This window comes from Aotus nancymaae, unplaced genomic scaffold, assembly GCF_030222135.1.
Source record: "Aotus nancymaae isolate 86718 unplaced genomic scaffold, 86718_ANA_hifiasm-v0.15.2.pri h1tg000028l, whole genome shotgun sequence".
NCBI classification, from domain to species: Eukaryota; Metazoa; Chordata; class Mammalia; order Primates; family Aotidae; genus Aotus; species Aotus nancymaae.
In genome coordinates this window covers 9,589,335-9,615,459 of record NW_026988441.1, presented here as the reverse complement: position 1 = coordinate 9,615,459, position 26,125 = coordinate 9,589,335, and the positions used below count along the sequence as shown (strand labels likewise).

Here is a 26,125-nt window from a genome sequence, read left to right as displayed (position 1 = left end):
ACACGAAACCCCTGCCCTTCTGGAGGCAATACAGCAAGAGGGTCACAGACGAGGGGACGGCACCGCAGGGGAGGCCGAGGCAGGCCTCTCTGGGAAGGTGACATCTGAGCAGAGACCTGAAGGAGAGCAGGGAGCCAGCCATGTGTGAATCTGCGAACAACAGCAGGTGCAAAGGCGCTGAAGTGGGAGTGGCTGGGCATATCTGAGGACAGAGGGAAGGAGGCCAGGGGGCTGGAGCAGACGGGGCCAAGGAGAGATGCGAGGAAGAAGATGAGGTTGGATGGGGCACAGCAGCAGACCCATGGCGCCCTAGGGGCTGTGGGAGGAGTTTTAATTCCATCGTGATTGACCTGTTAAATGGGCCAGGCGGGGTGGCTGGTGCCTGTAATCCCAGCACTGTGGGAGGCCAAGGAGGAAGGATTCTTTGAGCCCAGGAGTTCGAGACCAGCCTCAACAACATGGCTAAACCTCATCTCTGCAAAAATACAAAAACTACAAAAATTAGCTGGGCATAGTGGAGTGGAGCTGTGGTCCCAGCTACTCAGGAGGCTGAGGTGAGAGGATTGTTTGAGCCCAGGCAGTGAGGCTGCAGTGAGCTGTGATCGAGCCACTGCACTCCAGCCTGAGCAAGAGAGTGAGACCCTGTCTCACACACACACACACACACACACACACATTAATTAATTAAAATAAGATAACTAAAGGAGCATAATTGGCTTGTTTGTAACACAAAGGATAAATGCTTGAGAAGATGGATACTCCCTTCTCCATGATGTGATTATTGCAAATTGCATTCCTGTATCAAAACATTTCATGTACCCATAAATATACACATCTACTAAATACCCACAAAATCATCATCATCGTCCCACTGTGAGATTGACAGGAGACACTGAGGGTCATAAGCAGAAGAGACTGGATCCGTGCCACACATATTTTGGGTGGAACAGCCCAGCCATACCTTGTGGGAGGGTTTGATTTTTTTTTTTTTTAGGTGGAGTCTTGCTCTGTCACCTAGGCTGGTGTGCAGTGGCACAATCTCAGCTCACTGCAACTTCCACCTCCTGAGTTCAAGCAATTCTCCTGCCTCAGCCTCCCAGATAGCTGGGATTACAGGCGTCCACCACCACGCCAGGCTAATTTTTGTATTTTTAGTAGAGATGGGGTTTCCACGTTGGCCAGGTGGATCTTGAACTGCTGACTTCAGGTGATTCGCCTGCCTCGGCCTCCCAAAGTGCTGGGATTACAGGCATGAGCCACCCGATCTGGCCCCTTTCACACTCTTATTAGCCACACATTGTCAGAAGCCCGTTCTATGTTTGGGGATTCCCCACTGTGATCCTGCCTCCTTTGGAAAAGCTGAAGATGTCAGAAACTCAATTTCCCAGAATCCCTTGCAGCAATGGTCCAGCCCAGTGACTGGACTGAGCCAATCAAACGCTCCAGCAGCACCTTGTGTCATGAGCTCCCTCTGCTTTGAGTCTTAAAGAAACAATCGCCCAGCTGGGCACTGTGGCTCATGCCTGTAATCACAGCATTTTGGGAGGCTGAGGCGGGTGGATCACCTGAGATCAGGAGTTCGAGACCAGCCTGGTCAACATGGTGAAACCCCGTCTCTACTAAATTACAAAACTTAGCCAGGCGTGGTGGCAGGCACCTGTAATCCCAACTACTTGGGAGGATGAGGCAGGAGAACCATTTGAACCCGGGAGGCAGAGATTGCAGTGAGCTAACACCACTGTACTCTGGCTTGGGTGACAGAGTGAGACTCTGTCTCAAAATAAAATGAATAAAAGAAGCAATTGGCCTTGGGGAGCTTTACAACCCTCATCACGTATCTTCATCCCACCCCCAAGAGCCCATCTGTCCATCCGACCTCTGCTCCTCCACTGCCCACACTAGCTCGAGACCACATCCACTGCCCCAGCTTCCTCTCTGGACTCCTGTCCCAGTCTTTCCCACTCCACCTAAACCCTGCCTGCTGACCTCCCCTGCTCAGAGCTTGCCATGGCTCCCCAGTGCCCTCAAGGTAAATGAGCATTTGTTGACTAAGTAAATAATAGTAACCGTATCTGTCAAATGTAGGCGACAGTAACCTCTCCCCAGCTGAAATAGAAAGGACTCTGATATCATATATTAGGCATTTATAAAATCGCTGGAAGGGCTGAAGGAACACTACTCGGGCCCCAGAACCACTTTCCCTCTGCTTTCCAGCCTCTTCATTGACAGGAGAATGTGCTAGAAGGAGGTTATCATGGACGTTAAAGAGCCACTCCAGGCCTGGCGCGGTGGTCATGCCTGTAATAGCACCTTGGGAGGCCCAGGCTGGCGGATCACCTGAGGTCAGGAGTTGGAGACCAGCCTCGTCAACATGGTGAAACCCCATCTCTACTAAAAATACAAAAATTAGCCGGGTGTGGTGGCAGGTGCCTGTAATCCCAGCTACTCGGGAGGCTGAGGCAGGAGAATCACTTGAACCCAAGCAGCAGAGGTTTCAGTGAGCTGAGATTGCGCCACTGCACTCTAGCCTGGGCGACAGAGCGAGACTCCATCTAAAAAAACAAAAACAAAACACCAGCCACTCCACAGTGTCTACCCTATTAACTTTTGTTTATTTGTTTGTCTGTTTTTAGACATGGGTTCTTGATGGGGTTTGGCTCTGTTGCTCAGGCTGCAGCACACTGGCTATTCACAGGCTCATTCATAGTGCACTTCAGCCTCCAATTCCAGGGCCCAAGCAGTCCTCCCACTCCAGCCTCCCGAGTAGCTGGAACTACAGGCGCACACCACCATGCCAGGCCCCGACAGTGAACTTTTACTGAGTGCACCTATATGTCAAGTACTGTGCTAAGTGCTTTACATAGGTTGACTCATTTAACATTCCCAACAATAAGGCTCAGGGAGGTTAAGTGACTTGCCCAAAGTCACACAGCTGGAAGGGGGCAGAACTGGGAATCAAATAGGCACAAGGCTGCTGAGAATGGATTCAGGCTTTAGTGAAAATAACTTCCAGGCCAGGTGCGGTGGCTCACACCTGCAATCCCAGCACTTTGAGAGGCCAAGGCAGGCAGATCACCTGAGGTCAGGAGTTCGAGACCAGCCCGACCAACATGGAGAAAACCCTGTCTCTACTAAAAACACAAAATTAGCTGGGCCTGGTATCGCATGCCTGTAATCCCAGGTACTTGGGAGGCTGAGGTAGAAGAATCACTTGGACCCGGGAGGTGGAGGTTGCAGTGAGCCGAGATCTCGCCATTGCACTCCAGCCTGGGTAACAAGAGCAAAATTGCATCTCAAAAAAAAAAAGAAGAAGAAGAAGAAAATAACTTTCAGGCTTCTCCCCAAGGTCACACTGTATTGTCAGCCCAAGATCTCTTCCAGTCATCAGGCTCTGGTGTACCCACTTCCCCGAACCACCTCCCATCACCCCAGCAGTCTGACTTCAGGGTCCAAGCACTTTAATGGGTATTCACTAGTTTCATCCTCCAACAGTCCTATGAAGTGGGTACTGCCATTTAAAAAAAAATTTTACTTTCCTTCTGGGAATCTAGAAGTTACTGCAGTTTTTACAAATCAGGAAAGTAAGGGTGGCCCAGAAAGGTTGCAACACTTATCCAAAGTCACACAGCAGGGAAGTAGCAGAACCAGATTGGACTAGGCTGTCAGTCCTGGAGCTCATCTTCCTAATCTCTTCCTGATCCCCCCTTCTTCATGTCGAAGCCCCATTTCACAGAGGAGGAACGCTGGGGCCGAGAAAGGGCAAGGGAGTTGCCTAAGGTCACAGCCAGTATAACTGGAATTCCAGCCTACACTCTTCTCCCTCCATTCCCAAGGCAGTCTTGCCCTCAATCCCTGTCTTATTCTTAAGCATCTCATCTGTCTCTGTCCCTACCCTCAGGAAGAGGCTGCCACCTCCAGGAGAGACTCTGGGAAGGCAACACTCCACCCCCATGGCCCACCACCTTGTAACGCCCTCCGCCACCCACTCCTCAAATCCCTTTCCCAAACCTGGCCATTTACGAGGCCATTTGATTCACAGAAGACAAGTTGTAAATCAAGGCCAGCCGTAGGGCTGAGGGGTTGAGGCCCTGACCATTCCTCCTTTCTGTTCCTGGACAGCCAGGCCAGGCCTGAAGCCCCATAATCAGCTGGATAGAGTCCACCCACCATGGGGTGGTGGGTGGTGAATAAGATAATGTCTTTCATGGCTCCCAACCTGTCCTGCCTCATTTTTTTTTTCCTTTGAGATGGAGTCTCACTCTTGCCAGGCTGGAGTGCAGTGGCACAATCTTGGCTCACTGCAACCTCTGCCTCCTGGGTTCAAGCGATTCTTCAGCCTCAGCCTCCTAAGTAGCTGGGACTACAGGTGTACACCAAGGGATGTCCAGGTAATTTTTGTATTTTTAGTAGAGATGGGGTTTCACCATGTTGGCCAAATGGTCTCGATCTCCTGACTTCGTGATCTGCTCACCTCAGCTTCCTAAAGTGCTGGGATCACAGGCGTGAGCCGTCGTGCCCGGCCAATTTTTGTATTGTTTGTAGAGACACAGTCTTGCTATGTTGCCCAGGCTGGTCTTGAACTCCTGGCCTCAAGTGATCCTCCTGCCTCAGCCTCCCAAAGTGCTGGGATTACAGGTGTGAGCCGTCGTGCCCGGCCAATTTTTGTATTGTTTGTAGAGACACAGTCTTGCTCTGTTGCCCAGGGTGGTCTTGAACTCCTGGCCTCAAGTAATCCTCCTGCCTCAGCCTCCCAAAGTGTTGGGATTACAGGTGTGAGTCACCATACCTGGCCTGTTTTTACATTCTGTTATCATTTCAAATGTATTCTTTATATTGGAACTGTTACATTTGGAGTGTATGGATGGTCACCCTTATTCCTATTTTTTTCCTCAAATTTACTCTTTTTACTCAGGCATAATTTATATTCAGTAAAGTGCCCTAATCTGAATATCAGTGAACTTTTACATATGTGTACATGTGAATAACCATCACCAGGATCAAATGACGACTTCCAGTTCCCAAAGAAACTCCCTCGTGTCCCCTCCAAGTGAATGTCTCTCCTCCAAGAAAACTATTCTTGCCAGGCATGGTGGCTCATGCCTGTAATCCCAGCAATTTGGGAGGCCGAGGCGGGCGGATCACTTGAGGTCAAGAGTTCGAGACCAGCATGACTAGCAAGGAGAAACTACTAAAATACTAAAAATACAAAATTAGCTAGGTGTGGTGGCGTGTGCCTGTAATCCCAGCTACTTGAGAGGCTGAGGCAGGAGAATCGCTTGACTCTGGGAGGCAGAAGAGCCGAGATTTCGCCACTGCGCTCCAGGCTGGACAACAAGAGCGAGACTCCGTCTCAAAAAAAAAAAAAAAAAAAAAAAAAAGAACTCCCAGCCTCAAGTGAGCCTGCAGCCTGCGGGCTTAGCTTCCCAAAGTGCTGGCGTGGCAGGAGAATAGGGAATTAGGGTAATGGAGGTTCAGCAGGTGCAGCCACTTTGCATAAGCAACAGAATAGCGGGTGCAGCCGGTTCCCAGAGGCAGGAAGGCAACAGGTGCAGCTTACAGGCTGTATCCTCCCTCCCGTGGTAATAGGCCACTCCAGCCTCTGATTGACTGCGAGTCAGGTCTCCGCTTTGGCTCTGATTGGTCGAGAGCCAGTCATTCATAGCATGTAACCAATTGGAGGCCTCTGAAGAGCACCTAGGGGTGTTGCCGGGTTCTTTGTAGCTTAATAAAAGCTCTAACTGGTAGGCCCCGTGCATTGGCTCACCTTTAGTCCCGACACTCTGGGAGGTCAAGGCGGCCAAGTCACTCGAAATCAGGAGTTTGAGACGAGCCTGGCCGACATGGTGAAAAACCCGTCTCTACTAAAGGTACAATAATTAGCTGGGCGTCGTGGCGTGTCCGTGGTGGCGCGCGCCAGTAGTCCCAGGCTACCCAGGAGGGTGAGGTGGGAGAATCGCTTGGAACTTGGGAGGCGGAGGTCGCAGTGAGCTGTGATTGTGCCGCTGCACTCCAGCCTGGGCAACAGAGCAAGACTTTGTCTTAAAAAAAAAAAAAAAAAAGCCTAACTCGGGAGGCGCTCGAGCCTGCTCCCACTCTGTGGATTGTCTTCCTCTGCTTCGTCTTTCGTTGCTTTTTTCTTTTCTTTCTTTATTTCCTTCTTTCAACACACTACCCCAAAATGCAATAGCCTTTTTTTTGGAACGGAGTCTCACTGTCGTCCAGGCTGGAGTGCAATGGTGTGATCTCTGCTCCACTGCAACCTCCGCCTCCCAGGTTCAAGAAATTTTCCTGCCTCAGCCTCCTCCCAAGTAGCTGGACTTACAGGTGTGGACCACCACGCCTGGCTAGTTTTTTTTGTTTGTTTGTTTTTGAGAGGGAGTTTCACTCTTGTCTGCCTCCCGAGTTCAAGCAGTTCTTCTGCCTTGGCCTCCCAAGTAGCTGGGATTACAGGTGTCTGGCTAATTTTTAATTTTCATTTCGTAGAGATGGGGTTTCACCATGTTGGGCAGGCTGGTCTCAAATCCTGACCTCAGGTGATCCACCCAAAAGTGCTGGATTACAGGTGTGAGCCACCACGCCTGGCCTTTTTTTTTTTTTTTTTTTTTTTTAACATTTAATTTTGAGACAGGTTCTCACCTCTTGCCCCACTCTTTCACCCAGGCTGGAGTGCAGTGGTGCTATCATAGCTGACTGCAGCCTTGACCTCTGGGGCTTAAGCTGTCCTCCCACCTCACTCTCCCAAGTAACTGGACCTACAGGTGTGCACCACCACGCTTGGCTCATTTTAACATCTTTTTTTTTTTTTTTTTTTTTTTTTTTTTTTTTTTTTTTTTGCAGAGATGGGGATTTTGCTATGTTGCCCAGGCTGGTCTCAAGCAATCCTCCCGCCTTGGCCTTCCAAAGTGCTGGGATTACAGGTGTGAGCCACTACCCCGGCCAATAGCTCTAAAATGGATGTGGGGTTGGCTGAGACTTTGCTGATCCCGGCTGGGCCCGGATAGGAATCTCTGCTTCATTGGGAACATTGTGGAGTGCAGGCTCAGGGGAGAAGCCCTTCTCATGGGGATGCTGAGATGCCAAAGCCAGTCACATGCCACACCCTGTCTTCCTCCACAGGTAAGGATTATTTCAGGTGTGCTTTGCTTTTTTTTTTTTTTTTTTGGAGACCAAGTCTTACTCTGTTGTTTAGGCTGAAGTGCCTCCCAGGTTCAAGCAATTCTCCTGCCTCAGCCTCCTGAGTAGCTGGGATTACAGGTGCGTCCCACCATACCCAGCTAGTTTTTGTATTTTTAGTACAGATGGGGTTTCATCATGTTGGTCAGACTGGTCTTGAACTCCTGACCTCATGATATGCTCACCTCGGCCTCTCAAAGTGCTGGGATTACAGGCGTGAGCCACCGCACTCGGCCCCCATCCAGGGGTGCTTTTCTTAAATGGGCCTACACACTCGACCATCCACACACGAGTCATATCCTGCATCTCTGGAAGGATATTGAAAATTGGTCATCAGGTTTGAACATTTTTTCTAACTGCATTATTTTTTTTTCTTTTTGAGACGAAGTCTGACTCTGTCACCCCAGCTGGAGTGCAGTGGCACAGTCTCAGCTCATTGCAACCTCCGCCACCCAGGTTCAAGCAATTCTCCTGCCTCGGCCTCTGGAGTAGCTGGGACTACTAGCACGTGCCACCACGCCCCGCTAATTTTATTTTGTATGTTTAGCAGAGACGAGGTTTCACTATGTTGGCCAGGCTGGTCTCAAACTCCTGACCTCAAGTGATACACCTGCCTCGGCCTCCCAAAGTGCTGGATTATAGGTGTAAGTCACTGTTCCTGGCCATTTTTTTCATTTTTATTTTTATTTTTTAAGATGGAATCTGGCTCTGTCTCCCAGGCTGGAGTGAAGTGGCTCAATCTCGGCTTACTGCAGCCTCCCTCTCCCAGGTTCAGGCAATTCTCGGGCCTCAGCCTCCCAAGTAGCCACCACACCCAGCTGATTATTATTATTTTAAAGTAGAGATGGGGTTTCATCATGTTGTCCAGGCCGGTCTCAAACTCCTGACCTCAGGTGATCCACCTGCCTCGGCCTCCCAAAGTGCTGGGATTACAGGAGTGAGTCACTGCGCCCACCCTATTTTTTAGATTAAAAAACTATGGCCAGAAGGTGAAAATAGGAATATCCCACCCTATGTACCCATTTTCTTGACCTGGCAACTGAGGCCTTAAGGGATAGGATGGGGCATTTGTTGAATGCTGTGTTGCATATGCAAGCAGTTTCTCCTCTCTGAGTCTCAGTTTCGTCTTTTTTTTTTTGTTTTTTTGAGGCAGGTTCTCTGTCACCCAGACTGAAGTGCAGTGGCATGATCATAGCTCACTGCAGCCTCAAACTCCTAGACTCAAGCGATCCCCCTGCTTCAGCTTCCTGAGTAGCTGAGACCAGGTATGAGACATCAGACATGGCTAATTTCTTAAATATTTTTTTTGCCAGACGCGGTGGGTCACACCTGTAATCCCAGCACTTTGGGAGGCCAAGGCAGCAGATGATTTAAGGTCAGAAGTTCGAGATCCGCCTAACCAACATGGTGAAACCCCATCTCTACTAAAAATACAAAAAAATTAATTGGGCATGGTGATACATGCCCGTAGTCCCAGCTACTAGGGAGGCTGAGGCAGAAGAATGGCTTGAACCCAGGAGGTGGAGGTTGCAGTAAGCTGATACCACACCATTGCACTCCAGCCTAGGCGACAGAATGAGACTTTGTCTCAAAAAAATAAACAGGCCGGGCCTGGTGGCTCACGCCTATAATCCCAGCATTTTGGGAGCCAAGGCGGGCAGATCACAAGGTCAGAAATTTGAGACCAGCTTGGCCAATATGGTGAAACCCCATCTCTCTCTCTCAAAAAAAAGAAGTAACTAAAAAAGTCTCCCCTCCCTTCCTCTCCCCTCCCTCCTCTCCTCCCTCCTATCCCCCCAACCCCCCCCCCAAAAAAAAGCTGGAGTAGGCCAGGTATGGTGGCTCACACCTGTAATCCCAGCCCTCTGGGAGGCAGAGGCGGGTGGATCACCTGAGGTCCAGAGTTCGAGACCAGCCTGGCCAACATGGCGAAATTCCGTCTCTACAAAAATTAGCCAGGCATGATGGCAGGTGCCTGTAATCTCAGCTACTTGGGAGGCTGAGGTGGGAGAATTGGTTGAACCTGGGAGGTGGAGGTTGCAATGAGCCAAGATCGTGCCACTGCATTCCAGCCTGAGCAACAGAGTGAGACTCCATCTCAAAAAAAAAAAAAAAAAAAAAGACAAAAAAGGCTGGAGTAGTGAGGATATGAGTTTGAATTTTTATTTCCATGATTCAGTCAGCACCCATTCTCCCGAATGCCTTCTCTGTCCTGGGCCTGTGCTGGGTGGCACTGTGGATGTAGTGGAAACTGGCATGGCCCCCGGCGCCGTCCTCCCTTTCTGGGTGTCATAGCTTAATACGGGGACAGACCTGTCCCCCAACACTGATGACCTAGAGTTGGCAGGGCTGAACGTGGGAGCCCAAGAGTCTGCAAACCGGGGAGGTAAAAAGTGCATCCTGGAGGAGAAAGCATCAGCACGGGAGCTCGGAGAACAAGGAAGTAGAGGGCACGTTGGCTGCAATTCAATTCAAAGCGGAGCTGTGCTGGAGCCACAGACCAGCAGCACCCTCTGCTGGAAGCATGCCATAGTGCAGTGACCGGGGTACAGCGCGCGTTTAACTAAGTTATTTATTTTGAGTCGGAATTTGGCTGTTGTTGCCCAGGCTGGAGTGCAGTCGCGTGATCTCAGCTCCCTGCAACCTCTGCCTCCCGGTTCAAGTGATTTGCCTGCCTCAGCCTCCCAAGTAGCTGGGATTACAGGCGTGCACTACCACGCCCAGCTAATTTTGTATTTTTAGTAGAGATGGGGTTTCACCATGTTGGTCAGGCTGGTCTTGAACTCCTGACCTCAAGTGATCCACCCGCCTCAGCCTCCCAAAGTGCTGGGATTACAGGTGTGAGCCACTTCGCTCATCCTCAAGTTATATTAGAATGGCGACCACCCAGCTTTGGCCAGTTGACAATTCTAGGACTTGATCCCTTCATTCAGTCACAATTTATTGAGCACCTACTTTGTGCCAGGTTCTGTTGCTAAAGTGCTGACAATGTAGAGCCTTGCCCTCAGAGCTGACGTTCTAAAAAGGAAACCCATTAAAAAAAAAAAAGGAGGCCGGGCGCGGTGGCTCACGCCTGTAATCCCAGCACTTTGGGAGGCCGAGGCGGGTGGATCACGAGGTCAAGAGATCGAGACCATCCTGGTCAACATGGTGAAACCCCGTCTCTACTAATACAAAAAATTAGCTGGGCATGGTGGCGCGTGCCTGTAATCCCAGCTACTCAGGAGGCTGAGGCAGGAGAATTGCCTGAACCCAGGAGGCGGAGGTTGCGGTGAGCCGAGATCGCGCCATTGCACTCCAGCCTGGGTAACAAGAGCGAAACTCCGTCTCAAAAAAAAAAAAAAAAAAAAAAAAAAAAAAAAAAGGAACCCATAATATACAGTCAGTAGCGAGTATTACCAAGTACTTTCTATGTGCCAAGCTCTGAAAAAAAGTTGTGTCCCCGTGGGCGCAGTGGTTCACGCCTGTAATCCCAGCACTTTGGGAGACCGAGGCGGGTGGATCACCTGAGGCTGGGAGTTCGAGACCAGCCTGGCCAACATGGTGAAATCCCATCTCTACTAAAAATATAAAAGTAATTAAAAAAAAAAGCCAGGCTTGGTGGCAGCCGCCTGTAATCCCAGCTACTCGGGAGGCTGAGGCAAGGAGAATAGCTTGAACCTGGGAGGCAGAAGTTGTAGTGAGCTGAGATAGTGCCATTGCACTCCAGTCTGGGCGACAGAGTGAGACTGTGTCTCAAAAAAAAAAAAAAGTACTGTTTCTTTATTATTAACATTCAATTCTCAAAGCCTTCGACTATTTCCATTTTATTGACTAGGGAAACTGAGGCACAGAGAGGTTAAGTTACTTGCCCGAGGCCTACACAGCAAGTAAGTGCTGGAATCAGACTTGAACCCAGAGCCCAATTATTAGATATTACATTCCCTTGCCAATAATATAATGTGTATTACATAACATAATATGAAAATAAAAATTAAAAAAAAAAAACAAAATTTAAAAAAAAGTTACATAAAATAATTTTAGGGGCCAGGGTGGTGGTTCACTCCTGTAATCCCAGTACTTTGGGAGGCCGAGGTGGGAGGATCAGTTGAGGTCAGCGGTTCAAGAGCAGCCTGGCTGACATGGCAAAACCCTGTCTCTTTTTTTTTTTTTTTTTTTTTAAAAGAGAAAGAGAGGAAAATAGGAAGGAGGAAAAAGGAAGAGAAAGAGAGAGACAGAATGGGGAGGAGGGAGAAGGAAAAGAAAGAGGGAGAGAGAATGGGAGTATTGATTTCTTGCCCAGGCTAGAATGCAATTTAGTAATGGGTATTGAAAACCTCTTTTATACTGATAATTATACTTAATGATGTAGTCAGGAAGGAATAAGGGAAGAAGATAACAAACAAACAGCCAACCAATATTTAATTTAAACCTATGAAATGCTATGCGATTACTGAGGAGTGATTTACTTCCAATTATATAGTCACCTTTGGAATAGGTGTGAGGTGGTAATGTATGTTTTGTGTATTTGAAGTGGAGAGTTCTATAAATGTTTATTAAGTTTACTTGTTCCGGGTCTGAGTTCAAGTTCTGAATATCCTTGTTAATTTTCTATCTCGTTGATCTATAGAATCGTTAGCTCTTCTTGTTGCATTGATCCTTTTGCCATTATGTAATGTCATTCCTCGCCTCTTGTGATCTTTGTTGCTTTAAAGTCTACTTTATCAGAGGCGAGAATTGCATCTCCTGCTTTTTGTTTATTGGTTTATTTTTACTCTCTGTTTGATTGGTAAATCTTCCTCCTTCTCTCTGAGTCTTTGTGTATTGTTGCATGTAAGATGGGCCCGGATGTAGCATACCGATGGGTTTTGGCTTTTTATCCAATTAAAATATATATAAGTTTAATACCGGTGTTTGATGCTAGCTGGCTGTTTTGCCCATTAGTTGATGTAAATTTTTTATTGTGTTAAAGTTCTTTGCTTTTTGATATATTTTTGGAAAGGCTGATATTGGTTGTTCCTTTATATGTATAGTGCTTCTTTCAGAAGCTCTTGTAGAGCAGGCCTGGTGGTGGTGAACTCTCTAAGTACTTGTTTGTTCGCAAAAGATTTAATTTTTCCTTCACTCATAAAGCTTAGTTTGGCTGGATAGGAAATTCTGGGTTGAAAGTTCTTTTCTTTAAGGATGTTAAATATTGGTCCCCACTCTTTTCTGGCTTGTAGGGTTTCTGCTGAGAGATCTGCTGTAAGTCTGATAGGTTTCCCTTTATGGGTAACCTGACCTTTCTCTCTGGCTGCCCTTAGTATTTTCTCCTTCATTTCAACCCTAATAAATCTGGCGATTATGTGCCTTGGGGTTGGTCTTCTTGAAGAATATCTTTGTGGTGTTCTCTGTATCACCTGGAGTTGAATATTACCCTGCCTTGCCAGGTTGGGAAAATTTTCCTGAATGATATCCTGAAGAGTATTTTCCAACTTGGATTCATTCTCTTCATCACATTCAGGTACACCTATCAAACGTAAATTAGGTCTTTTCACATAGTCCCATATTTCCTGGAGACTTTGCTCATTCCTTTTCATCCTTTTTTCTGCATTCTTGTCTTCTCGTTTCATTTCACTGAGCTGGTCCTCGACTTCTGATATCTTTCCTTCTGCTTGATCAATTCGACTGTTTAAACTTGTGCATGCTTCGCGAAGTTCTCGTGTTGTGTTTTTCAGCTCCATCAATTCACTTATATTCTTCTCTAAATTGTCCATTCTCGTTAACATTTCGTCAAACCTTTTTCCAAGGTTCTTAGTTTCTTTGCATTGGGTTAGAACAAGTTCTTTTAATTCACAGAAGTTTCTTATCACCCACGTTTTGAAACCTGCTTCTGTTATTGGAACACACGTGTAATCTATTAAGCCTTGTTCCGTTACTGATGAGGAATTGCAATCCCCTGTAGAGGGAGAGGCATTCTGATTTTGAGTATTCTCTACCTTTTTACGCTGGTTTCTTCCCTTCATTATATATTTGTCCATCTGTCGTCTTTATAATTACTGACTTTCTAACTGGGTCTCTGACGTCCAACTTGTTGATTCCCTGCGCCGAAATCTGAGCAATCCACTGAGCCGGCCAAAACAGCGGTGTTAAGATTGATGGTGCTTTTCTGCCCGGGAATCTCCGGACTCTGCACCAAGAACTGGCGTGCTAAGGCACCAGCAAAACCGCCACGCCGGCCACAAGAGTCGCCCTGGCGACCCGTGGAGCTCTTCCACTGGGAATCTCCTGGTCCGTGAGCAACTAATATTCGTCTGAAAGTGTGGCGTCCTCTCGTTCTTTGCGCTTTCACTGGGAGGTACGTGCCCGAGCTGCTAATCATCAGCCATCTTGGATCTCTCTCCGGCAAAACCCTGTCTCTACTAAAAGTACAAAAAGTAGCCTGGTTGGTGGTGAGCACCTGTACTCCCAGTTACTTGGGAGGCTGAGATGCGAGAATCGCTTGAACTGCGGAGGCTGAGGCTGCAGTGAGCCGAGATCGGGCCACTGCACTCCAGCCTGGGTGACAGAGCGAGACTCCCTCCCTCACAATAGAGGAATATAATAGAATAATTTTAGGCCCTGAAAAGTTTTGTGGACAAAATCAAGAGGGGTATGTAATGTTTTGGTGGAAGGGTGCCATTTAGAAGGGGGCAATCAGGGACGGCCTACCGGAGGAGGTGGCCTTTGAAAAGAGACCTAAAGACGATGAGATGTGTGGGAAGAGAGATCGAAGCAGGCGACACAACGAAGGAAAAAGCTCTGCGGCCGGCACTGCCAGAAAGTCACTGTCCTGAGATCTAAAGTTTCCAAGTTTCCAAGATTTTAGCCAAGGGCCCTGCACTGCAATCACCCTGATTCGAGGTGCCCTGGAGGTTACCAGCTCCGCGTGCGAAGTTCTGCCATTCCTGCAGGCCGCAGCCGCGAGGCTGAACTTCCCGCGGGCGGTGGGCGTGGCCGGTGGGCGTGGCCGGCTCACCTGCGCGGGTAGGGCTCCCATCCGGCCCGCCCCGCCCCGCCCCGCCCCGCGGAGGAGCCGCCCGTGGTCCCAGACGCCGGGCGCAGCGGGAGCGGCGGGGCGTGCCTGGCCTGTGGGGCGCCGCCCAGCGCAGCGGGGGCGAAGCGGGGCCGGAGCCGCCGCGGTCAGGTGGGCACCAGGAGCGGGGCGCGGGACTCCTGGGGAGCTGCAGTGATGGGGGGCGGGGGTGAAGGGTGAGGACGGGGGCCTGGAGCAACCCTGGGCCTGCTTGCCCTGCGACGGGGAAGGGCCTTGGGGCTCCCGGACACCCTTCTGCCCCGTCCTGGGGCTCCTGGGGTCTGGAGGTCTGGCTGGGGCCGCGCGCCCCCAACCCCAGCGCAGGTAAACAGGAGTGAGAACGGGGCGGGGCCTAGGGGGAGAGAAGGAGGGGTCCCTTGTGACGGCGGGAGAGCCTGGTGCGCGGGGCTGGGCCGGCCTGGGTAAGGTTGTGCGGTTTTCGAGGCTGGGCCACGATGGGGCTCCTGACTGCCTGTGTGTGTGAGGCTCTGTGTTTGTCAGGTTGTGGATATAGAGGTGAAAGCGACTGTCCACGGTGTAACCCTGTGATGGGACTGTGTGTGTGACTTTTCAGCAGTGTGAAAACGTGGGCGACCTCTGTGTCTAGAATGCTGTGTATGTGTGTTGAGAATTGGATTGTTGGTAGCACTTTATGACCAAGAGCTAGTGCAGCTGCAGTCAACTTTCCGCTTGGGCTGATGTGCATGTGTGTGGCTGTGTGTATGGCAGGGAGTGGAACTGGTTGTAGGATTAGCTGTGAATGTTGATCAAGAGGTTGTGTGACTGTGCTTGTCTTTCTGCCTGTTTGATGTGTGTGTGGTGGACAGTGTGGCACTGGGTCACTGATAGGTTACTAGATTGACTTTTGGTTGTGTGTCACCGTGATGGTGCGTGGGGCTGGGTGGGACTGTGTCCGGAAGTGGGGCTGTTTCATGGGACGGTACAGGTGGAACCTCGGGGTTGGATGAGTGAGGTGTGGAGGCGTGTGAAGCCGTGTGTGTGTGTGTGTGTGTGTGTGTGTGTGTGTGTGTGTGTAGGGAGGATCTGGAGGGTGTGTGATCTGCATTGATGCCATGGCTGGCAGTGGTGTGCAATGGAGAGTTTGTTGTGAGGTGTGTAAGTGTGGGAGATGGGAGTGGAGATGTGGACATCTAAGTGGGATTCTCCTCCGAGTGGGTGACAGGAGGGAAAGGGGGGTCTTCATCAGGGATGGGTGTGTGGGGCTGTGCCCGTGATTATCAGCTGTGCGGTTGTGCGCCCTGGGCTCCGTGTAAGTATGGGAGCTGCTGTGTGTCTGGGGCGCAGCCTGAGTGCTGGGTGGCTGTGGTTGTCGGTCTGGTCATGGAGTGGTGTGTGTGTGGCTGTGTCTGAGGTTATGGAGGGAGGTTGTTACATTGGCAAAATTGTGTGAATGGTCATGGTTGTAAGGGTGACTCTTGAGACTGTGGTTGTGAGTTCAACCACTGATGTGTGTGGGGTGTGAGAATAGGTATGGTGTGATATACACACGCACATAGAGATTAGCCGGGTGCAGTGGCTCACACCTGTAATCTCAACACTTTGGGAAGCTGAGGTGGGAGGACTGCTTGAACCTGGGAGTCCTAGGCTAGCCTGTGCAATATGGTGAAACCCCATCTCTACAAAAAAACCAAAATTACCTGGGCATAGTTTAGTTTTTTAAAAATTAAAAAAAGCTTGGCTGGGAGTGGTGGTTCATGCTGGAATCATAGCACTCCGGGAGGTCAAGGCAGGTGGATCATTTGAGGTCAGGAGTTCGAGACCAGCATGGACAATGTGGTGAAACACCATCTCTACTAAAAATACAAAAATTAGCCGGGCATGGTGGTAGGCGCCTGTGATCCCAGGTACTTGGGAGGCTGACGCAGGAGAATCATTTGAACCTGGGAGGCGGAGGGTGTGGTGATCTGAGATTGCACCCATTGCACTCCAGCCTGGGCAACAGAGTGAGACCTGATCTCAAAAAAATAAAATCAAATTTTAAAAAAAGGCCAGGCGTGGTGGCTCACGCCGGTAATCCCAGCACTTTGCGAGGCCAAGGCAGTTGGATCATGAAATGAGCAGATCAAGACCATCCTGGCCAACACGTTGAAACCCCATCTTCACTAAAAATATAAAAAATTAGCTGGGTGTGCTGGCATGCGCCTGTAGTCCCAGCTACTTGGGAGGCTGAGGCAGGAGAATCACTTGAACCTAGGAGGCGGAGGTAGCAGTGAGCCGAGATCCTGCCATTGCATTCCAGCCTGGGCGACAGCGTGAGACTGTCTCAAAAATTATTTTTAAATGTTCACTTACACATCAACACACATATACATATGTCTAGGGACAGATCAGTGACAAGTCTGTGGTGCACAAAGTGCAGGCCCCTCACTGTATGTGGTCGCGCATGTGTAACATGTAGAAACTGCTGCACTGCTCACGGTGGACGCAGTGCCTTGAGCGAAGTGTGCGTGAACGTGGCATCCCTCCGCGCACATCCACAGCTTTCTGTTCCGACGGTGGAACTGAATCGCAGTACTCGTGCGTGCATGGTGTGTAGGTGTGGGAGTCCCTGCTGGCCAGGCCTGGAGGGGGCGGAGGAGGAAGTGGGGAAGCTGGCGGGGGCTCTCAAGTGATCCTGGGAGTATGTGAATCTGGAGGTGTGTTAGGCGCTTTGTGGGGAATTGGCTGCTTGGGGGCTGTGTGAGTTTGGGAGACAGTGAGTGTCAGGGTCAGGTGCACGGAGATGGTCTGAGTGACTTTGGGAGTGGGAGAGACAGAGTTCGTTTCTGCGTGGGCTGGCTTTTTAAAAAATTTTTCTCTGCTTAGACTAGCATCTTTTTCTTTCTTTTTTTTTTTTTTGAGAAGGCATCTCACTCTGTCATCAGGCTGGAGTGCAGTGGCACCCTCTCGGCTCACTGCAACCTCGGCCTCCCAGGTTCAAGTGATTCTCCTGCCTCAGCCTCCCAAGTAGCTGATATTACAGGAGGCACCCACCACCACATCGAGCTTAATTTTTGTATTTTTAGTGGATAGGGGGTTTCACCATGTTGGCCAGGCTGGTCACAAACTCCTGACCTCAGGTGATCCATCCGCCTGAGCATCCCAAAGTGCTGGGATTACAGGCGTGAGCCACCATGCCCAGCCTTGGCTTTTATTTCTGAAAATATACCTGTGTGTTGGGTGGGATTTCTAAAAGGGAAGTGTGTACAGATTGTTTTTGAAAGAATAGTGTATGTGTGTGTGCCTGAGTGTGTTGTTAGGTTGTATTTCTAAAAGGAAAACGTAGGTGTGTGTAGAGTTGTATTTTTAAGAGGAGAGCATGCGTGTTGTATTTGTAAGAGGAGAATATATATGTTGTATTTTTCTTTTTTTTCTTTGTTTGAAACGGTCTTGTTCTGTGGCCCAGGCTGAGTGCAGTCCTGGTATCATGGCTCACTGCAGCTTCAACTTCCTGGGTTCAAGCGATCCTTCCACCTCAGCCTCCATGTATGCCACCACCATGCCTGGCTAAGATTTTTATTTTTTTGTAGAGATGGGGTCTTGCTGTTTCCCAGGCTGGTCTCAAACTCCTAGGCTCAAGTGGTCCTCCTGCCTCAGCCAGAATTCCAAAGTGCTGGGATAACAGGCGTGAACCACCATGCCAGTCCCCGTCTTGTATTTGAGAGAAGGGGGTGTTTGTGCGTGTGTCAAATTGTATTTCAGAGAGGAGAATGTGTGTGTTGCATTGTGCCTTTAAGAAGGGAGGGTGAGGTGTGTGAGGTGTGTTTCTGAGGAGTGTATGTGTCTAGGAAGACCCCAGAGGCATCACCAGCTAAGCTTCTGTGACCCACATACAACCACATGAAGTCCCATAGAGGGGGCCCTGCCCACTATGAGCTGGGCTTCAGACCCTCAGCTGTTCCATGGCCAGTGTGACATCCCTGGACCACACCTATCACACGTGTGTCCCAACAGGCCCTGGGCTGGCTGAGCCTGTCTGTGATGGAGGAGGGTGGAGCCCCTTTTCCCCCAGGGTCCGTCTGTTGCCTGGGAGCCGACACATGACCCCCTCCTCTTCCCCCTCCTCCAACCTAGAGGCCTCCTGGGCTTCCAGGGGCCCCGGCCCCTCAGCCCTCTCCTCCCACCACACCCCACCCCCAGTGGTCTGACTGGTTCCCAACAAAAACACCCTAAGAATGAGCTCACACAGAGGCTGCCGCCTCCACATGTCCCGCCCCACTCGCCCGGCAGAGGAGGGTGCCTCTGGTCCCAGGTCACACGGCCGACCTGGAGCTCTGGACCCGGGGATCCAGGGGCCTTGGGGTGGGGAAGGCTGGGCAGGTGAGCCGAGGGAAGATGGGGGACCCCCAGGCCAGCTGTTTGCCCTCTCTTGGTTAATTACACATAGGATTTGGGAACTGTCCTTAGGGCAGAACCCTGGGTTGGGAGGACAGAGGAAGGTAGGTTAGAATGTTCTAGATGAGAGTCGGCTGGGGATGGGTGTGGAAACTGGGATGCAGAGGGTGTGGAGGCAGAGGGCCGGCCAGGATGGGTGGAGTGGGGAAGAGACGGGATGGGGAGAAGTTAGGGGTCCTGACGGCCATTAGGGGAGTAGAGGCTGGGGGCCAGCTTGCTTGGCCCTGGCAATGATTCCCGATTCCCCACCATTGCCCCCCAGGAGCAGCAATGTCTGTGCAGGTGGCAGCCCCCGGAAGCACGGGGCTGGGCCCAGAGAGCCTGAGCCCGGAGGAGCTGGTGCGGCAGACACGTCAAGTGGTACAGGGTCTGGAGGCGCTGCGGGCAGAGCACCGAGGCCTGGCAGGGCACCTGGCCGAGGCCCTGGCGGGACAAGGCCCGGTGGCTGGCTGGGAGATGCTGGAGGAAAAGCAGCAGGTGGTGAGCCACTCGCTGGAGGCCATCGAGCTGGGGCTGGGTGAGGCCCAGGTATGAGGGGGGCTAGCTGGGGGCCTGGGGGACGGTCAGCTGAGGGCGAGGGAGGGCCAGGTACGAAGCTGGCTGAGAGAGGGGTTCACTATTGCAGAGGGGCACACTTTGGGAGCCTGAGGCAGGCGGATCACGAAGTCAGGAGTTCGAGACCAGCCTGGTATCATAGTGAAAACCCATCTCTACTAAAAATACGAAAACTAAAGGATTACATGCCTGTAATCCCAGCACTTGAGGCGGCTGAGGTGGGCAGATCACGAGGTCAGGAGTTAGAGACCAGCCTGGCCAACCTAGTGAAACCCCATCTTTACTAAATATTCAAATCAGCCAAGTGTTGTGGCGGGCGCCTGTAGTCCCAGCTACTCAGGAGGCCGAGGCAGGAAAATAGCTTGAAGCTGGGAGGCACAGGTGCAGTGAGCAGAGATCGAGCCATTGTACTCCAGCCTGGGCAGCAAGAGTGAAACTCCATCTCAAGAAAGTAAAAACAAAAAAAAATTAGCTGGGCATGGTGGTACGTGGCTGTAGTCCTAGCTACGCAGGAGACTGAGGCAGGAGAATCGCTTGAACCTGGGAGATGGAGGTTGCAGTGCGCCGAGATCGTGCCACTGCACTCCAGCCTCGGTGACAGAGCGAGACTGTCTCAAAAAAAGTATGGCAGAGCCGGGCACGGTGGCTCACGCCTGTAATCCCAGCACTTTGGGAGGCTGAGGCGGGTGGATCGGGAGGTCAAGAGATCGAGACCATCCTGGTCAACATGGTGAAACCCTGTCTCTACTAAAAATACAAAAATTGGCCGGGCGCGGTGGCTCATGCCTGTAATCCCAGCACTTTGGGAGGGCGAGGCTGGTGGATCACGAGGTCAAGAGATCGAGACCATCCTGGTCAACACGGTGAAACCCCGTCTCTACTAAACATACAAAAAATTAGCTGGGCACGGTGGTGCGTGCCTGTAATCCCAGGTACTCAGGAGGCTGAGGCAGGAGAATTGCCTGAACCCAGGAAGCGGAGGTTGTGGTGAGCCGAGATCGCGCCATTGCACTCCAGCCTGAGTAACAAGAGCAAAACTCCATCTAAAAAAAAAAAAAAAAAAAAAAATACAAAAATTAGCCGGGCATGGTGGCGCACGCCTGTAGTCCCAGCTACTCGGGAGGCTGAGGCAGGAGAATCGCTTGAACCTGGGAGGCAGAGGTTGCAGTGAGCCAAGATCATGCCACTGCACTCCAGCCTGGGCGACAGAGTGAGACTCCATCTCAAAAAAAAAAAAAAAAAGTATGGCAGAGAGGAGCGGCACACTGCTGCAGGACGAGGCCTGGGGAAATCAGGCCCGGGAAGGGGAGGCTCCAGGCCAGAGACCGAGTCCCTTGGTAGCTTTTTTGGGGTCCTTGCGACAGAGATCCCTGAACCAGATGGCATTCTTCAGTAAACTGAGTCCTGGGGTGAGTGTGGGGGTGAAATCAGAGGGGCCCCTGGGAAACTGAGGACACTAGAGCCATGTTGGCGGAGTCTCTGCAGAACTTGGGGTATTGTGCATAATAGTGGGGTGTTGCAGCCTGGGCTGGGTCATGGGCTGCCTGGCGGGGTAGGAACCAGCCTCGACTTGGGACCCCCACCCCGGGCAGGTGCTACTGGCCCTGTCGGCACACGTGGGTGCACTGGAAGCAGAGAAGCAGCGGCTGCGGGCGCAGGCCCGGCGGCTGGCCCAGGAGAACGTGTGGCTTCGGGAGGAGCTGGAGGAGACACAGCGGCGGCTTCGGGCCAGCGAGGAGGCTGTGGCCCAGCTGGAGGAGGAGAAGCACCACCTGGAGTTCCTGGGGCAACTGCGACAGTATGACCCATCTCCAGAAAGCCAGGTGCCACAGGCAGGGCGAGGCGGCATGGGGGCTGCACCCTTCACAGAGCCCGACAGTCCCCCAACCCTCCTTAGAGTCCGTCTGTAGAGTCCCACAGTCCCCAGACCCTCCTTAGAGTCTGTCTGTAGAGTCCCACAGTCCCCAGACCCTCCTTACAGTCCCCCCGACCCTCCGTAGAGTCCCCCAGTCCCCTAGACCCTCCTTAGTCCCCCCACCCTCCTTAGAGCCCCACAGTCCTCCCAGACCCTCCGTAGAGCCCCCAGACAGACCCAGCAGCACTCCTGTAGATGCCCCCACCAGTTGCTCCACAAAGTTCCCAGAGCCTCGCCTGTCCCCCGGGGCCCCTGACGCTCGTGATAACCACCTCCCTCAAACCCTGAGATAGATCCAGGGCCCCATCTCTGAAACAAACCCTCACACCTCCTGACCCCCCACTTTCCATGTCCCTGCAGCAGCCCGAGTCCCCGCCTCGCCGAGACAGCCTGGCCTCCCTGTTCCCCGCCGAGGAGGAGAGGAAAGGTGGGTGTCAGGGAGTACATGCCCTGAGGGGGGTGGCAAGGGCGGGGAGGGGCTCTGAGCTGCTGGACCCCAAAGTCTCTGAGCAGGGGATGGGGAGGTGAGGGCAGGTTCAGGAGGACCCTGAATGTGACAGTGGGCAGGTGAGGCTGGGAGCTGCGAGGGCAGGGTAGCCCCCTGAGCGCCGCAGGCCCTGTATTCACATTCCACAGGGCAGGTGGGCTGCTGTGTTCCAGCTGGTTAGATGCTGGTGACCCCAATCTCAGAAGTCAGTGCGGGGGGTGGGGCTATAGTCCCAGGGACCAGCTGGGCAGTCTGGCAGTTCTGAGGCACATGTCCCCTCATGCAAGTCTGGAGGGGCCAGAGGCTTGCAGTAACCCAGAGCCCACGCCCTCCCCACTGAGGTCCTGAGGCTGCAGGAGCAGCAGCGGCTCAGCAGGGCGGCTACGAGATCCCCGCCCGACTTCGGACCCTGCATAACCTCGTGATCCAGTACGCGGGGCAGGGCCGCTATGAGGTGGCAGTGCCTCTGTGCCGCCAGGCCTTGGAGGACCTGGAGCGCAGCTCCGGCCACTGCCACCCTGACGTGGCCACCATGCTGAACATCCTGGCGCTGGTGTACCGGTGAGTGCTGTGGCTGGCCGTCGCTGGGGGAAGGACCGGCAGGGACCGATTGGGTGCTTGCGGAAGGACCCTGTGACCCACTCTGCCAGCATGGAGCATCTGGGGAGGTCAGGGCAGGGGACAGCCAGAATGGGAGAGGAAGGGAGAGCTCTTACTATGAGAAGGGCAAGGAGGGAAAGGGGGAGTGGGGCAGATCCAGGGGGAGGGGTGTCACTAAGCCAGGCCCAGAGGAGTCAGCGTAGACACCAGGGACCCCAACAGTGCCGGCAGGAGACCTGGGGTGGCTAGAGGCTCAGCAGAGGTCTGGGGGTACAAGACTGGGTTAGAGACTTAGAAGGGATGGAGGGGCCCCCACAAGGTGCCCCCACAAGGTGCCACCCAGCCCCTGTGGCTGCAGCTGCCCCACACCCCTGGCTAACACCTTCCATCCCTGGGCCAACCCCCGCCCCCGGCCCCACAGGGACCAGAACAAGTACAAAGAAGCCACAGACCTTCTCCACGATGCCCTACAGATCCGGGAGCAGACGCTGGGCCCTGAGCACCCCGCGGTGAGGCAGGCCCCAGGGAGGTGGGGAGGTGGAGTGCGGCTGTCCCCACCCCTCCCTGACCTGTGCCTTCCCCACTCCCGCAGGTGGCCGCCACGCTCAACAACTTGGCTGTCCTCTATGGGAAGCGCGGGCGTTACCGGGAGGCAGAGCCCCTGTGCCAGCGTGCTTTGGAGATCCGAGAGAAGGTCCCATCCCCCTTGCCCGACCCCGAGGAACCCCGTCCTGTGTAGCCTTCCCCATGCACCCCGAGCACGTACATCGGGTGCCCCTTGTGTTTGGTACTGGGAGACCCCAATTGGAGCCTCGGTCACCCAACCCATCACTCCTGACCTTCTGAGTCCCAGTTTGATCTTGACCCTGACTCTGACCTCTTACTCCCCACAACACCAACTGGGTCCCCCCACAGCCTTTCTAACCCCTCATGACAACCAGCACAAGCCCAACCCTGACCTACCCATCTGACCCTGTGCCCCACGAGTTTCTGGACCACCATGACCTCTGACCTTGGTAATCCCATTTGATGGTATAACTTTTGCCCCCCGGTCACCAACCTCTCAGGTCACTGTCTGCTTTGACGTTACCCCTAACTCATGACCACCATACTGCAGTGACATCATGCGTCCCACCACTCCTGTATGACCCCTCTGACTTGTGACCCCTGGCCCCCAGGTCCTAGGTGCTGACCACCCGGATGTGGCCAAGCAGCTCAACAACCTGGCCCTGCTGTGCCAGAACCAGGGCAAGTTTGAGGACGTGGAGCGGCACTACGCCCGGGCCCTGAGCATCTACGAGGCCCTGGGCGGGCCCCACGACCCCAATGTGGCCAAGACCAAGAACAACCTGGTGAGGCCCGGTGCGGGGGGCGCCTGCCCTGGGGAGGCACCTGTTGGCTGGGTACAGAGCAAGCACCATGGTTGGGGAGGGACCCACCAGGCCAGGCCCGGCCCTTGGAGCAAGTGTCCCATCAGGCATGAGCTGGCTCAGCAAAGGGAACACGGAATCAGGAAATGCTTAAGTCTATGGCGGCCAGAGGCCAGCCAGTGAAGGAGGAAGCTGGCAGGCTGAGATGGCAGCACTAGACAAGCATTGAGCTCAGTGCAGCTGGCTCCCTTTTCAGCCTGGTCCCCACATCTAGTTCTTACAGCGTCCCTGTGAGGTGGGAGCTGTCGCCCCACTTAGCATGTGAGGAGACTGAGGCACAGAGGCCATGCCACCAGCCCAAAGTAGAGCAGCCAGGCTCAGAAACGGGGTCGCCTGCCCGCCATCCCCCAGGCAGGAAGTGGGGCTGGGCTCCAAACCACTCTGCTCCAGGGCGAGGCTTCAGGCAGGGGAGGGATATGGCCAGGTCCACACATTAGAAAGTGGGACTGGGGCCAGGCAGGGTGGTTCACACCTGTAATCCCAACACTCAGCACTTTTTTTTTTTTTGAGACAGTTTCGCTCGTTACCCAGGCTGGAGTGCAATGGCGCCATCTCGGCTCACTGCAACCTCCACCTCCTGGGTTCAGGCAATTCTCCTGCCTCAGCCTCCTGAGTAGCTGGGATTACAGGCACGCGCCAACCATGCCCAGCTAATTTTTTGTATTTTTAGTAGAGTTGGGGTTTCACCTTGTTGACCAGGATGGTCTCGAGCTCTTGACCTCGTGATCCACCAGCCTCGGCCTCCCAAAGTGCTGGGATTACAGGTGTGAACCACCACACCCGGCAACACTCAACAGTTTGAGAGACTGAGGCAGAAGGATCACTTGAGGCCGGAAGTTCAAGACCAGCCTGGGCAACATAGCAAGACCTCGTCTCTACTAAAAAGCCCAAGTGGGTCTAGATGAAGTGTTGAGAACTAGGGTCTCAAGTTCCCAGACTGGAGCCAAGATCTCCCTGACATTCCCTCTCCACAGGCCTCAGCCTACCTGAAACAGAACAAGTACCAACAAGCGGAGGAGCTGTACAAAGAAATCCTCCACCGAGAGGACCTGCCCGCCCCACTTGGTGAGCCTCTAGCCCCGGCCTTCCCTCCTGCTGGCTTCTCCCTGTCCCCAACTCAGTGTCCCCCATCTTCCCCCCCAGGTGCCCCCAACCCAGGCACAGCAGGTGACGCAGAACAGGTGAGGATGGGCTGTGCTTCGGCTCCTGGGGTGGGCGTGGGGACTGCAGGGGCTTGGGGGACTGAGCAGCGTCCCCGGCCCCTCCCCAGGCCCTTCGCCGCAGCAGCTCTCTCTCCAAGATCCGTGAGTCTATCCGGCGAGGAAGTGAGAAGCTGGTGTCCCGTCTCCGAGGCGAGGGCACCGCCGGGGCAGCAGGGTAAGTGTTGCTCAGGTCAGCAACAAGCCCTGACAGCAGCAGGACCTGCAGCTCATCCCTCTCCCTGTCCTGCTCAAGAACTTTCCCTGGCTCCCATCCCCCCAGTGCCACACACATCAAACCCTGTGCTGGAAAGGTCCCTCTTGGATTCACTTGTTTCTTCCCTGCTACCCCCTTTGCAGAATGAAGAGAGCCATGTCGCTCAACACACTGAACATGGATGGCGCGAGGGCTCCTGCGACTCAGGTGAGGGGGACATCTGAGTCACAGATGGAGTGGGGCCACATGGGCAGGCGCAGCGATAAGGTAAGGTAAAGGCAGGGCGGTGAGGCTAGAGTCAGAGTCAGCAGGGGGTGGGTAATGTCAGAAGAGACCCAGGACGGGAGCAACGATGCGTTTTACTTGAGATACAGGTGTTGGGGGTGGACAGGTTGGCTGCCAGTCTGGACCTGGAGCTGCAGGGTGGACGTAGCACCTGCTCCTCACCTCCTCCCATCCCCTGTGCCTCCCTCCAGTTCCCCAGCTGGCACCTGGACAAGGTCCCTCGGACCCTCAGTACCAGCACCCAGGACCTGAGCCCGCGCTAACGTCGAGTGAACAGCATTGGCTACGGCTCTTCGGAAACAGTGCGGGAGGGAGGGTCTGTCACCTCCTGGACCCCCCTGCCTCTGGGTACCTGGTGGATAGCTACCATCTCCTTCGATTAAAGGCTGTGGATATGACAGTAAGGAATGTCACCTGAGTTCATAAGACCTTCCAGCACTGCCCCTGGGATCCAAGGCCAGGCAAGACTCAGTAGTCACCAGGAAACAGTTGACGGTCTTGCCCTGCTCACAGCTGCTGAGCAATCTGCTCTATCCTCTGTAGTGTCTCCTGCGACTCCAGCTGCTCCAGGCTGAGCAGGGACAGGCCCAGCTGATCCTCCTGCAGAGAACAGATCAAGCGGAGGCTGTCAGGAAGAGGGTGGGGGCCCAGGCAGCTGCGGCACTTCCCCACCCACCGACCCCTGATGGGGATTAGGGGTCTGATGCATGAGGGACAGGATGTTTGAATTTGGAAATGTCCAGATAATCTAGAGCAGGCCATCCCTGTCAACAGAAGATGGGGTGACAGGTGGGGCCAGCCAGGGAAGGATGGGCTTCCCCAGGCCAGCACAGTCT

General features: G+C 52.9%; 2 protein-coding genes across 2 annotated transcripts in view; one reads left to right on the top strand and one right to left on the bottom strand.

Moving 5' to 3' along the window:
• The first annotated feature begins 5,794 nt into the window (after positions 1–5,794).
• KLC3 (kinesin light chain 3) lies at positions 5,795–25,693 on the top strand. The gene is made up of 14 exons (XM_064381160.1): positions 5,795–5,867; positions 6,838–7,116; positions 8,327–8,438; positions 18,864–19,129; positions 20,749–20,979; positions 21,432–21,498; positions 21,900–22,119; positions 22,580–22,667; positions 22,751–22,852; positions 23,337–23,510; positions 24,563–24,769; positions 24,859–24,965; positions 25,148–25,211; positions 25,481–25,693. Exons 4-14 carry the CDS (start codon positions 18,872–18,874, stop codon positions 25,550–25,552), a joined length of 1,590 nt encoding a protein of 529 aa, XP_064237230.1. The 5' UTR covers positions 5,795–5,867; positions 6,838–7,116; positions 8,327–8,438; positions 18,864–18,871; the 3' UTR covers positions 25,553–25,693.
• Positions 25,344–26,125, bottom strand: part of ERCC2 (ERCC excision repair 2, TFIIH core complex helicase subunit) — a 20,255-nt gene continuing 19,473 nt past the window's right edge. Inside the window, exon 23 of the mRNA XM_012446748.2 lies at positions 25,344–25,889. Coding sequence (XP_012302171.2) covers positions 25,797–25,889 — 93 coding nt within the window. The 3' untranslated portion in view covers positions 25,344–25,796. The remainder of the gene's footprint in view (positions 25,890–26,125) is intronic.